Source organism: Esox lucius, chromosome 16, assembly GCF_011004845.1.
Source record: "Esox lucius isolate fEsoLuc1 chromosome 16, fEsoLuc1.pri, whole genome shotgun sequence".
Taxonomy (NCBI): Eukaryota; Metazoa; Chordata; class Actinopteri; order Esociformes; family Esocidae; genus Esox; species Esox lucius.
Genome location: NC_047584.1, coordinates 10,385,616 through 10,400,998, shown reverse-complemented (window position 1 = coordinate 10,400,998; position 15,383 = coordinate 10,385,616). Strand labels below are relative to the sequence as shown.

General features: G+C 38.4%; 1 protein-coding gene across 1 annotated transcript in view; it reads left to right on the top strand.

Moving 5' to 3' along the window:
* The window catches only part of lrp1bb (low density lipoprotein receptor-related protein 1Bb), a 428,510-nt gene that overhangs the window by 173,072 nt on the left and 240,055 nt on the right, over positions 1–15,383 (top strand). Inside the window, exons 4-8 of the mRNA XM_020055063.3 lie at positions 1,058–1,177; positions 1,828–1,956; positions 5,268–5,525; positions 6,962–7,124; positions 14,677–14,899. Coding sequence (XP_019910622.3) covers positions 1,058–1,177; positions 1,828–1,956; positions 5,268–5,525; positions 6,962–7,124; positions 14,677–14,899 — 893 coding nt within the window. The remainder of the gene's footprint in view (positions 1–1,057; positions 1,178–1,827; positions 1,957–5,267; positions 5,526–6,961; positions 7,125–14,676; positions 14,900–15,383) is intronic.

Genomic DNA, 15,383 nt, shown 5'->3' with positions numbered 1-15,383 from the left:
CTGTCTTAATATGCTGACTCAACTGAGTTACTCCTTTGTGAAATGTTCTTCATTGCGATAAAACAGTGTTACAGCAGTAGCTAACTATTTGATGGAACATTGTATTTAGTATTGTGGACTTGGTTAGCTTCTTTTTTTTGGCACAGTGTTGTGTGTTTTTCACCTTGCTGAGAGCTTAGGCATTTTGCTTTATCACACTGCTGAGAGTAAATTCAACACTTAGTGTGTATCTATCATCCCATGCTATATAAATAGCATGGACTACATTAACATTTTCAAATGTTTTGACATTTCGGTAAATTTACATACAGTATTTTGATTTGCTAAAATGAGAGGTTTACTCAGCAAGTTCACTCCCATATAATTATAATGGTCATTTCTACTCCCACTAAGGCAATCTTAGATTTATTTATTTTTTACCTGGTTTACAAGGATTGTTTTTTTCCCCAACATTAAGCATAGGTTGCTCTTAGAGAACAAGGTATCCCTTTATTAAGTATAATTAATTCTAAGGATAATCTTTGTGGATTTTCTCTGTTTTTTGCTTTCATTGTGTTGCATTACAGACTTGTTGCAAGATATAATACGCAAATAATATTGTATTTTTTGATTGCCATCAGCTGTCATCTTTGAGGACTACAACTATACTGTTTTAATTGCCAATAGTGTGCAGTACAATTACATGCATGTTCAGTCTACAAATCGAAAATGACTATTGAGAGCTTCCTTCTTCTTTATTATTTTCTCTGAGATTCTAAGATTCTAATCTCTCCATAGACAACAAATCTAATTCTCTCAGTAAAAGTTTTTAGAGACGGTATTTTAAGTTTGATGCATGAGAGGATGTCTTTCCACACATTTCATACTTCTTTGTGGCATTTCCCATATACTGACTATAGCTGTTGCACAACACCTATTGGTCCCAGCCATAAGCTCAAGACAGTCATTCCCGACAATGCCGAAATCCTCCACAAATGGGAAAAGGAAAGAGAAAAAATTCAAAAAGCAATTTACATGTCTCTGTGTCGCCACCCTCCCTCTCTGTTTCTCTCCACAGTGCTGCTGTCGGCCTGTCACGAGTTGCGTTGCCGCTATGGCTGCGTCATGACGAGAAACGGAACCTTCTGTTTCTGCGCTGACGGCTTTGAGGTTGGCAAGGATGGGACCAGCTGCAGAGGTAGGAATTCTTAACTCCGCGTGATGGCCTTCACTGGGCAGGTGACTGGCTCCCCACTTCCCTATCTCTGTCTTTGTTTCTTTCTTTCTCTCCATCTCTGTCTCTCTCTCTCTCCCCCTCACCCTTGGCCGGACTACTCAAATGATCCCAGCAGGAGGCCTGTTGGAAATTAGATGCATCTGTCGGCAGAGCCAGGCTTTTCCCCTGTAGACCCGGCAATTTGCAGCCCATTTCAATCTGACAACTACTGGAACATACTTTGACATTTGACATATATCAGGGGGCCTGGGTAAGAGGGAAGACTCAATATTGTACGGCTCAAATTATATATATTATTATGTATGATGTAGGATGTACACGACAGTGCCGTGAAGTAATGCTTCGCGCCACAGTGGCAACAATAGAAGGCTTACCACTCATACAGTACGAAACCTAGTTCAAGCATAAGGCTGTAGAATAACGGGTGAAATAGAATGCCTGAAGTTACACTTTCCACACTAAAGGATCTGATGACTTTCTAACCTAGGTTCCTTGGTTGTGTTGTAATTATTTCCAAGGTACAGTGAGGGCCACATTAAGTGTGCTTTATGTATTTGGGTCATGTTTGAGCACACCTAATTTGTTACAAATGGTTCTCTTTCTCTCCCCAGATCATGATGAATGTTCTGTGTATGGAACGTGTAGCCAAACCTGCCTCAACACCTATGGGTCATATAGATGCAGCTGTACAGAAGGATACATCCTACAGAATGACAGAACGTCCTGCACAGCCAAACAAGGTGAGACTAACAATGCAGTACTATAGAACAACATCATCTGCATATATGCCATACATTCTTCATTTCTATTAATAAACACAGAAGGTACATAGTGAATTCTTCATTCAACCATTCTGTGGGTTGGTCTAGGAAATCGCCTCATTCATCTTAACCTTGTTTTCTGAGTTGAGTAAAGGAAAGATTAATTTGTTTCACCAATGACCACATTCATCTATGACCAGGGAATGGGGTAGAAGACATGGTCAGGTTAGGATAATGGTGGAATTAATGATCTCAAGGTTTTAACTGAGAGTGATCTCTCACTCTGTTTCGTCTTGAGACAATACCTGGCATTACCTTGATTTATGTTACGATTCAATAGCTGGCAACGTGTTGCGTTTGCTGAAAATACACTGAATTTCCTTGATATAAAACAACATGCTGTAAGAAATGTTGAAATCCACAAAGACAAACCTTTACCCTTGTGCCACGCAAAATGTCAAATGTACTGTATGATACATTTTAGGGCCGTGGTGATGATACATTTTCTCTGGGTTGAAAATAGCCTGAGGTAAAGCAGCACACCTAGCTGGGGAGAGTCACAGTGTAACCGCTTTTAATCAATGTGACTGTTTTCCTACCAGGAATAAACTAAATATGATTACCCATAAACTTAACTGAACCCAATGCTCACACACATTAATATTAATTTAGCAGGGGAATATAGCAGTACAGGGAGTAACTGTAACTATGGGGTTACCCTTAGTTGTAAAAGCTCATGAATATACATTCAGAGGCCATGAGATGGGGAGCAGTAGAGGGTGAAAAACACATTAAGGGGTTCAATGTTTAATTCAAGTTTTTTAAATATACAGTGCAGCATCAACTCGTTTTTTTACTTTTACTTGGATTCCATTTGATCCTTAAGTATTCATACGGATGTTACAAGGTTAAAATGAGATTACACACTTGCACTTTCAATCTCCCTAAACTACGAGGTCAACATTGTGACATTTTACCGTATCCAGATTCCATTTTCATGAACAATATCTCTCAGGTATTTCCAACACAATTTGAAAATGTATGTGGATAGTAGGTAGACATTTATTTGATAAGGGAATTGTTTGACACTTGATGTACGGTAAAAAAACATTGACAAAATACGTTGTTGAATGACAGCCACCGTTTAGGATTCAAGAGTAATGTTGCACATAGGAAAAGGGAACAGTGCCATTTATGATGCAAACATTATACTTCTATTAAAAAAACACAGGATGTTCCTTAAGGTTGCCATTACTAATTCCCAAATATACTTCTGAGAAAAATCATTAAAACATTGTTCTGTTAATCACATAGTCTATGATTATGGGATCATTTTCATTTTAACTGATGTAATTGATGTAAAAATAATTTGCGAGAAAGTTTGCAAATAATTATGGCAAAGAAAATGGGTTTTGCGCTGAAAACATGAATACCATTGTCTTAGAAGGATCAGTTTAAAGAGCCTAAAGTGCTTTTTACTGAGACACACTGATTTATTGCCCATATTAGGTGAGCTTGCCCTGACTTGCACTTGTGTGGGTGATCGGGATAAAGCAGGGCTTTTTGGGGTGAACTCAGTGGCATAGAAAGTGCACGGTCAATTAGGCCTTAAAATTGGGTTGTGTAAGCTTAGCAGTTGATGGGCTAAATCCCCCCTTCTGACACAAATCTGGGCAATGAGCTTGGACTGTGAAACAATACCTCATTTTTGTCATCCATTTATACTAGGAAAAAAGTTAGTTTTTGTATACAGCATGTTTGGAAAGCATTTAGACACCTTATTTATCTTTTTTGGATTATAGACTTAATTGATAATTTGATTGAATATATATATATGTTTGTGCCATTCATTTACACACTATCCCATAATGACAAAGTGGAAATCATTTTAAGAAATATGTGCCAACTTATTTAAAATGAAAAAGTGAAATATTTATTTATAACCACTCTGTGTCCTTTGATCATCCTCGACATGTCATTGCAACTTGATTGGACTCCACCTGTGGCAAATGCAACTGATTGGACATAATTTAGAAAGGCACTCACCTTTCTACAATATAAGCTCCCACACTTCACATTGCATCACATTGCTTAAGAAAAGCCAAGCCATGAAGTAAAATTATTTATTTGTAGACCCCCGAGAATTGTGTTGTGGCAAAGCTCAGGGGATGGTTTAAAAAAAAAATTCTAGGGCATTCGCAGGAACACAGTGGTCTCCATCATGTGAAATGGAAGCAGTTTTTAACTACTGAGACTCTTTCTAGAGCTCTCCTGCCAAACTAAACGGAAAAGAAGGGCCTTGGTCAAGGAGGTGGCCACGAACCCCTTGGTCACTCAATCAGATCTTCAGAATTATATTGCAGGCGATCAGAGTACCTGCAAGAATGGATGACTATCTCTGCAGCACTCTATCTATCAGGCCTACATACAGTAGTAGAGTGGCTAGATTTAAGCAACTCCCAAGTAAAAGTCATATGACTTGCCTATCTTTAGGACTCTATGAACATGATGAAAAAAAGTTATGTTCTGATGAGACAAAAATGTATCTATCAGCCTTGAATGCCAAGATGTACATCTGGCAAGTACGTCTGGCAAAAACATGGTACTACTAATACCATTCCTAGAACCTCATACTGGGGTGAAGATTCATCATTCAGCATCTGAAGCCCACAGGCAGGACAAAACTGGAGTGGCTTTGGGTCTGTGAATGTCCTTGAGTGGCCCAGCCAAAGCCCATTCCCAAGACTGAACGCTCTGAGACATTGCCATAACACTGTGATCGTTGCCAAAGGCGCTTCTACAAAGTACTGAATACAGAGTCAGAATGCTTATGTAAATTAGAATAATTTTCAATAAATTGGCACACATTTCTAAAAACTTGTTTACGCTTTGTCATTATGGGGTAATGTGTGTAGATTAATGGAGATAAAAATGTATTTATTCAATTATAAATTAAGATAATTAACAACATTTTGAGAAAGTGTAGAGGTCTGATTACTTTCCAAAGGCGATATATATGGAGAATGGTGAAACTATTTTTATTGTAGTTAACAAAATGCTTATTTTTTGGTGGATAAAAGTACAGTAGGGCGATGGCTTGGTTATTATTTGAACTTGCTGAAGTTAATTAGTAAGTTATAATGAAGTTATGAATGAATTGAAGGAAACCTTAATTCTCATGTTATTTCTTCTTTGGTTTACACAGTTCTTTTTCTTTCTTGGTGAGGAATATACACAGTATTGTTGTTTTTTTCTCCCACATTCCTACAATATATTTTCTTTTGTTACAGACCCTGGTGACAGCTTTCCTGCTCTGCTGACTGGACGGTCAAATCATATAGCAACCACACAACTAAATGGATCAAATCTACAGACCTTGAGAACCTTGGGTACAAATGGAGACCTTTCGTTGGATTACAATTACCATGAAGAAGAAGTGTGTTGGCTTTTATCCTCAGACTCATCTGGACAGCTACGTTGTGCTAAGATGAAGAATCTGAATGGATTTACAAAAGAAAAGGATATCAAAACAGTACAAAGTTTACAAAGTATGTTTTTAAAGATATTATTTGGTTTACAATGTTTGGCAACTATTGATTTATCAAGCACACTCAGGCATACCCCTTCAGAAGGGCTACATTTGTAAACATTCCATAAAACTAAATTTAGATTTTTTGGCATTACATTTATGAACAGGCAGTTAAGCAGTGGGGTTAAGATATGGGTTAGTTTGAAAATTACTTTTTGAGAATATAAATTATACAGTACACTGAGTGCAACCATAATTAGCTACAGTAGTCAGAAAACTCATGTAGCAAGCTAGCTAGAAAAGCAAAAGTAATTGCAAGTTCAAAGGGGTTAGTATAACCATACATAACTGTAGCCTCACAAGGAAAATATATTTATTCTAAGTATTAACCAGTTGGCTAGCATTTAAGAGGCCAAACCTTTACTAATCTACTTCCTCCAACTTTACACTGTGGGAAAATAGAGGAAGCAAGCTATTATCAGCACCGTGGGATTTGTTTTCCTAGTGCGATCATCCAGTAGAAAACTTGGGCTCACTCCTACACTCGTTACATTTCTAGCTAAGCTCAACTGCACATTGGAATTACTAGGAACCACTGTTAATGTTCCAACAGGTGGAGACATTTAAAGATGTCTCTTAGAGGTCCTGAACCATAATTTTTCAGGCTTGCATGTTTTGAACTATTACAAATGTTTAAGGCCCATGTTAGTCTTCAAATTCTGATAGTAGAAGTCCCACATGTCATATAGAGACTAGTTCCTTATTTCAGCCTGAACCTGACTGAATTGTGCCTTCTGGTATAGTTGTGATCATGTCTGAAAATGTTTGCTCCATCCAACCAATGCCAATGTGCTGAAGCTGGAGCCCAGGCTTGGTGCAACATCACATGAATGTAATATGCCTAAGCTTTCACTTAGGGATGATATTGCTCAAGGTAACAAGGCTGCTGATTTTTCACTTGTTGACCAGAACACAGCAGAGAAGTATACTCATGTGTCATCCATAGTGCCTCATAGTGCCTATTTCTCAATTATCCCTATTTGTACACATTTCTGGATGTATAGGTATAGTTTTTATTGTATTCAACCTTTGTTTAAACAGTGAATTAAAGTTGACACCAATGTCTCTTATAGTTGTGCCCTTTATTAGAGAAAGTAGATATACAAACAGAATACGAAAAAAAAAAACACTAGCCTATGTCTAATAACTGCTGTTTTCCTATTCATTTTTGCAGTGATATTGTTGGGAAGTTCTTTATAGAAACATCAAACAGTGTCAAGGAGCAGTCAGGGTTTCCCAGCCAGTCAAATACTAGAAGAGACAAGGGTGTCTAGGCATGTTTCAGTTAGTAATAAAGTGCAGAACTGCATGACAGACTGAATCTGGAGGTTTCGATATATGAATCAGAATAAGATTCACTACCAAGAATGAAATTCTTTGTTTTTCTCTTTGTAGATGCCGAGCACCTGACCATTGATTGGCTTACTGGAAACTTCTACTTTGTGGATCGTGCAAGCGACAGGATATTTGTTTGCAACCACGTTGGGGACACCTGTGTCACCATCATAGATCTGGATCTGACTAATCCTAAAGGAATCGCTGTGGATCCACTTATGGGGTGAGTTTGCTCTGAACACTTACTTCGACAATGACTGACAATGGCAACTTTAAGAATCCTTGAATTATTTTTGATCCATATCATATTGTCACTCTTGTCACTCTTATCACACACCCATGTTATGCATTTTGTATGTCATTATATTTTAAATAAATGTTTCTTGTGGTATTCAAACAAGTTACCATTGTCATTTTCCAAATAGTGCATCCAGATGTGTTTGTTTTTTTGCACAGTCGTTGATCACAGATGGGAGTAATGACACTTCACAAATGGTGCCTTTTAAAAAGCGTTCTGGAAATACATTACCGTATCTTTAGTTGACTGAATAATACTGAATGATACAGTATCTTTAGTTGACTGAGTAATACTAAATGATACAGTATCTTTAGTTGACTGAATAATACTGAATGACACAGTACCTTTACTTAACTGAATAATACTGAATGATACAGTATCTTTAGTTGACTGAATAATACTGAATGATACAGTATCTTTAGTTGACTGAATAATACAACCTGCTTAAAACACGTATCCTACATAGCTGTAGGTACTGAGCATGACCATGTTATTTTCTGAAAGGGGCAGTGCTCCAAACAGCTCCCACTCTCATTAAATCTTATTAGTATTCACTGATTCCCCCGTATGTCCCCCGGTATATAATGGCCCTGGAGGACCATGTCTCTGTTTAAGCAGTTTTGTTTCTGCCACCAACAAAAAGTACCTAAAAGTGACTGTGGGGGAAAATAAATTGCTTTCTAAAAGTGTGCGTCACACTGTAAATGCTGAAATGTAGTAAGGAGAAGTGAAGAGTGTGCTTATACAAGGAGAGAATGGAGGCTTGATTATTTCAGTTATCAGCAGCTAAAAAGTTTATGTTCTGTTGTTAATATTCCCAGGGAAAAGGAATCTGGAAGCTCAACAGAGGGAGAGCGTCAGTCCTATTATATTTTTTAGGGTACAAGGACAAGCAGTGGGTATGAATTCAGAGCAGGGTTTTAATGAGAAGCCTTTCTCTGAGAGCTGCTGTATCTTAGCACCAGGTTTCTCAGCAGAGCAAAGACCATTCACAGAGCAAACAACATCAGAATGAGTGCATCAGAATTTCTTGTTATTTGCTGCTTATGTACCAGTCTGTTATACCTTTACCCTTAAAGCTGCTATGTACTTTTAAGTAATGTGATGGATGAAACCGTCACACTACTTTCTTTCAGCTAACCTCAGCATTCAAATTATTCCACATGACTTCTTATGCATGCCACTGGTGTTCAATATATCTCCTCTGTGTTTTAATAATGTAGGGTCTTCTCTGCACAGCAAAATTATTCCAGTGAAGTGAAAATGTTTATCGATAAAAGGATTTTAGATTGGTTTCTCACATCCTTGCCATGTATTCCCCACCTCATTCCCCAAAATGTTTCCTTCATTTGAAATAGCACTGCGTTGTTTCGCTAAACCAATGCCACTTGTCTCTTATGATTCAATGTGAATATACATTATGTTTGCATGGAGAATGACAAACATTCCCTTTTAACTTCATGAAAAAATTATGCAATTACAGTACTTATCACGACAAACATGACTGTTTACATTACATGGCGAGCATTAGTTGGGAAAAAGTTAGTCACATTGTATATGCACATGCATGTACAGTATGTACACAGACGCTGGTGACATGGCATGTGCTTGGAGGAATAATGAAGAGTGCCGGCCCGTTGGGGAGCAGGGAGCCAGGCGTGAGTTCTGCCAGCTTGATTGGTTATCAGGAGCAAGCGTTTTTTTCCCCGCTCTAATTGGTGAGACATGGCTACAGCTGTTTCGAGTGAGAGATGGGAGGCAGAGGGTCTTTCAGCCTGAGGCAATGGAGTGAAAACAATAAGAAATTGGAGAGGTTGGTGATAGCAGCACACAGCAGGCACAATGTTTACAGAATATGACACTCACAAGCTTCTATAGCCATATAGAGTTTTTGGCTATATAGTTTAATGAAAAACTGTCTGACAGCCCCCTCCCTTTATTTAGCCCTGTTATCTGAAAAAATCTCTTTGAATTAATTAAAATTACATTAAGCTTTATCTAGACTTGCCTGTGGTTGTTTTAGTTTTATTACGGACTAGGGGGTCATATTTTCCATCATGTGATTGGAGAAAAGGTTTTGATTACACAACACGCTAACATTTAAATACCAACCATGCTTATTAGTTTTTTGAAGCCTCAAGTCCCTTTTCTGTATAGAAAAGAAAAGGAACACTAGGCTTCAGTTAACTAATAAGCATGGTTGGTATTTAAATGTTACCCTATATATTTCTTTGCTATATATGGATATAGCCATGAATTACCAAAAAGACACTTATATCAAAACAAACTGTGGAAGCTGTAGAATAGAGTGGAATGATCTGTTTGTGTGAGACTAACATGAGCACAGCTCAGGCATCAGTATAACGTATCATCCATACTCAGTTGCAGTCAGTAAGCCACTAGTAGCCAGACAACAATGCAATGTTATCTCTGTGTGTTATCCCCTTTGCTATGCTAGTAGTAGTAGCAGCTAGGCTAACTGACTAGATAATGTTAGCTAGCTGCATAATGCTAAAGCCGGAAGAAAATGTATTACTGGAGCACAAAGTAGATAAGGCATGATTCCAACCACTACAATTATTGATTGAGCTACCTTACTCAATCACTGTTGTTGGGTTTCCAATGTCTGTCCTTCTCTCTAGGTCTGTTACAAAGGTCTGTACCAAAGTTCTGTTTGTTCCTGGGCACAATGAAGCATAATACCTGGGGAAACAAAATGAAATTATACACACCGAGAACATGAGCATGGCACAGGCCTTCATACCATCAAGAGTGGGGACTCATTAAGGATAGTGTCACAACTCACATCAGGCTGGGACCGTTACAGATACTTTTTCCAAAAATGAAACTGAGTCTCTCAGATTTGTGTTTGGCATTTATATTACAACCTCTCTTTTTTCCTTTTTTAACGCCAGTGAACATTTTGTTATGTTAGATACATTTCCCCATACATTAAATTATGGTTTTTAACAATAGCATTTACAAATAGGCCCTGTATGAGATTGATATGTGGAATGAGATGGTTGTAGACAAAGAATTTATAATCCTATTCAGTATTATTTTGGCTACAGTTGCTAGAATAATATACCTCAATTGCTTTTAATAAGGGGTGATAGTTGGATTATGTTTGCCAAGGGCATCAGTGAAAAAGGCTATTGATGTTTCCAGATATGCCATGGCTCATCTAAGTCATCTGATCTCAAGGCATTTGACCAATTATGGCTGATTGTAAAATGCCTTTTGAGACATTGTTTTTCAACCCCCATGAACAAAGCACCAAATTATGGAATTTATGCTTTCACTTTGGTAGACACCTGTGGGTAAAATCAGGAAAGGGTTTGAGTTGATGAGACTTTAAGGTTCAGTGTGTCAATTTCATGCCTGGAATAAAATATTTATTCCAAGCATATTGTCTTATTGTCTACCCCTTCATTTTGTAAACTTGTAGGCTTACTCCAGTTAATTTGAACTGTCCTTGGTAGTTAGCTTTAATACCCCTTTTGAAACCAAGATATTTTCTGGCCAACCTGACAATTGTTAACTAATGATGTCTATACCTTCCTTCAACCTACCTAGTCATTATTCTGTTACAATATTTAAAAGTTCCTCTAACACCACAGCTTTCAGCTTGTGTTTGCTACGAATGAAATCATGGATATTACTTTATTGTTTGCCACATCAAACTTGCCCATGTCATTATGAACAGAATACAGCATAAGTATAACTTTGAAGTGGCATTGGATCCCACAAAAAATAACTCACCACTAGTAATTATTGAATGGTTGAAGCTAGACAGCAAACCAAGTTTCATAACTTTTGCAGCATATCAAAAACCTTTGTCCCACTAATCGGTCAGTCTTGGTTGTTACCCAGATGGGAAACCTGATGTTGCTGGAACTGGTGTTGGGAGGGTCATTAGGGGTTTACTTCCCTCTGGTATACAGATACAATCACAGTGCTCCAGGTTTGTGAATGGGACATTTCTTTGCATAGGGTGCCATCTTCTGACTCACTGTGGTCACAGAAGACACCTTGGGGCCAATCGTGTGAGTAGCGATGTTGACATCATTGTCCTGGTTAATCCACCTGATCGTCGTTGTTTCCAATTGGCTTTGTAACTATTCCCCAGGACATTGATGTAAATGAGCATGGGTTCTTGTGAAAGAAAACCTCAAATTCTCTATAAACACTGTTCATTTGAAAAGATTTGCTTGACAAAAGACTCCAACAGTAACTATTGAACCGTTCAAGCTATTGACACCAAACAAGCTTTTACATGGCCATATGATGAGAACCCTATCGTTTCTCTCTAATGCAATGGGTCACTCAGTCAAATATTCGATCAATCCATCTTTTCGTTTACCTGCAATCCAACTATTATTCGGTCCTAGTCTTACCACTGCAGTCACTGCCACTACCACTGTATAACTTATTTCAAAACCACAAATACGAACTAGAAAGCACACCACATTTTCTTCTGCAAATGTCCTTTAAAATGTTCCTTCATCCACCATGGCCCAAAAAAGCCTAGCCTTGTATACATACAGATACTGTATGTATACAACAGAAATGGCTACTCCTTTCAGTGGTTGCGATCATCTCTACCTGCTGCGCTGCCATCAGTGTGTAGCCTCCATCCCCGGCAAGAATTGAGCAAGTATGACAGAATAGTCCAAACCCTGCCAGACAACTCAACATTTTGTCCACTGCCCAAAAATAACTCAAAATAATTTATGCATTAAGCTAACTTGTACTCAATTATTTAGAGTCCTTATAGTACCCCATATACCATCTTGTCCATTGCCATAATCCTGGACACCCGATAATACGTAAACAGATTATTTTCAAAAGGTGCCCACCCAGATCTGCCCTCTGTACACTACCATTTGTCACTGGTATGCCAGTATATAAAGTCATGCCTGCAAGAATAGCATTAAAACATGTCTGTTTGAAACGGGGTGATATAAACATAGCCCATGTTTTTGCTGTCCACATGTGAAAGAATTACTAAGGTGCAATTTTATTTTTTTTAAATGTCTGTAATCACAATAATAACAATCACCACTGGGTTACAATTATCACGGCCAATCACTGTGTTGGTTGATAAGAGGGCAGTAGAAGATTATTCGTATTCAGAAGCTTCTTAATGGGCTTATGTGTTAGGCTTCCTACGTTTACTGTTATCAGTATTTCTTGAACCAGTGTTCAAATTGTTAGGCGTGTGACTCTAGCATTGCAAAGTTATGGTTTCATCTCCTGCCAGTCTTTGTATGCCTATCTATGTTCTTAAAGGGATAGCTCGTGCAAATATCACATTTTGGTGACAGTCCCCTTTCTTCCAGTTGTTCCTTCAGGCACATAGTCATTTATTAAAACAATCCATTATTCAGCTCTGTCTCTGTCAGTAATTAGCATTATTAGCATCGTATGAATTCATGAATGGATTCTGAATGTACCTCTATCGCAAAGCTGCATTGCAAGTGTAAAGAAACTCTAAAACACTGTTTTAGTATTTGATACACTGCCGATTTTGCAGGTTTTCCTACTTACAAAGCATGTAGAGGTCTGTCATTTTTATCATAGGTACACTTCAACTGTGAGAGACAGAATCCAGAAACTCCAGAAACTCATATTGTATGATTTTTAAATAATTAATTTGCATTTTATTGCACGACAAGTATTCACTTACCTACCAGTAAGAATTCCGTCTCTCACAAACCTGTTAGTTTTTCTTTAAGAAGCCCTCCTGTTCTCCACTCATAACCTGTATTAACTGCACCTGTTTGAACTCGTTACCTGTATAAAAGACAACTGTCCACACACTCAATCAAACAGACTCCGACCTCTCCACAATGGCCAAGACCAGAGAGCTGTGTAAGGACATCAGGGATATAATTGTAGACCTGCAAAAGGCTGGGATGGGCTACAGGACAATAGGCAAGCAGCTTGGTGATAAGGCAACAACTGTTGGCGTAATTATTAGAAAATGGAAAAAGTTCATAATGATGATCAATCTCCCTTGGTCTGGGGCTCCATGCAGGATCTCACCATGTATCGCGAGATCTTGGCCAACAACCTCCTTCCCTCAGTAAGAGCATTGAAGATGGGTCGTGGCTGGGTCTTCCAACATGACAACGACCCGAAACACACAGTCAGGGCAAATAAGGAGTTGCTCTGTAAGAAGCATCTCAAGGTTCTGGAGTGGCCGAGCCAGTCTCCAGACCTGAACCCAATAGAAAATCTTTGGAGGGAGCTGAAAGTCCGTATTGACCAGCAACTGCCCCGAAACCTGAAGGATCTGGAGAAGGTCTGCATGGAGGAGTGGGCCAAAATCCCTGCTGCAGTGTATGCAAACCTGGTCAAGAACTACAGGAAACGTATGATCTCTGTAATTGCAAACAAAGGTTTCTGTACTAAATATTAAGTTCTGCTTTTCTGATGTATCAAATACTTATGTCATGCAATAAAATGCAAATTAATTACTTAAAAATCATACAATGTAATATTATGGATTTTTGTTTTAGATTCCGTCACTCACAGTTGAAGAATTCCTATGATAAAAATGACAGACCTCTACATGCTTTTTAAGTGGGCAAACCTGCCACATCGGCAGTGTATCAAATACTTGCTCTCCCCACTGTAAGTAAACGTGTGTCACGATCCTCTGTATTAAAATGTTACTTGCAAAAGTTCTGTCTCATTGGCTAAGTTGCTCCATTGATCCTCCCAAAATACAACTGGAGAGAGGCAGTGGTATAGTCCCAATTGCAGAGCGGGTAGAATTTAATTAACTTAAGATCCACAAGCAGGCAAACGATCAAGCATAAGTTGACATTGATACAAACATAGGTATCCAAGAGTTTATTTATCAAACACACCGAATAACACTGGGTCATCCTGCACAATTAAATTATTTTGACATGGCACATGACATCTACCTAGTCAGGAAATATATAAAGCAAAAATGTAGCAATAATATACTTAATTGTAAATTAGCAGCAATTTTAAAAAGCTAGGCGAAGCAACCTATCTTCATGTAGCTTGTTGAGGTTGAAGTTCACGCTCACCTCGATGACAGAAGCTTTGTATGGTGGCTGTAGGAAATAGTTTGCTAGTGCCAGTTTGAATTCAGCCTATTCCACCGGCTGTTTCATCAGTGTACAGTTCAAACATGCTTGATGCTACCGTGACAGATTACACAATGTAGTTTGAAGTGTTTTGGGGTAGTTTTCTGCTTGCAATGCAGCTTGGCAATAGCGGTACGAAACGTTTCCATTTTTGAATTTGGACAATGCTAATAACGTTAATTACAGACTGGGACAGAGCTGTAAAAAGGATTGTTAGATAAAATGACTCTTTGGCCATTTGGAACATCTCTTGGTGAGTGAAATATCAGAAAAATAAGAATTTTGGACAAACTATCCCTTTAATATAGTGAAAGCACATTTATACACATATGTACATTATCTCCTCACAGGATGCTGTTCTTTACGGACTACGGGAACATAGCCAAGGTGGAGCGCTGCAACATGGATGGCACCAACCGAACCAGAATAGTCGATTACGACACAGAACAGCCCACTGCCATTGCCCTGGACTTGGTCAAGAAGCTGGTGTACTGGGCAGACGCCTACCTGGATTATATTGAAGTCGTGGATTACAACGGGAAAAACAGAAATGCTGTCATCCAGGGGAGTCAAGTGAGTATCAGTCCTTGTGGTGTTTTTGTCGGGGTAAGCTGGGCTGGCTTTTGCTCATTGTCTTCTTGGTTTTACAGCAAAATTGTAGTATCCCAAATATTACGCTTAATTATACTCTATGATTTACATAAGTCCTTATAGTACCCCATATACCATCTTGTCCATTTCCATTATCCTGGACGGCCGATACTATGTAAACAGAATCTTTTCAAAAGGTGCCCACTCACATCTGCCCTCTGTACACTACCATTTGTCACTGGTATGCCAGTATATAAAGTCCTGCCTGAAAGAATAGCTTATCTCTTTGAAACTGGGTGATATAAACAGAGCCCATCTTTTTGCAGGCCACGTGAAAGAAATACAAAGCTGCAGTAATTGTTTTTTTAAATAATAACAATCACTACTGGGTTAGAATAATCATGGCCAAGCATTGTGAAAGATAATGTAGATAAAAGAATGGGCAGAGGTGGATATTTTTTCGTAT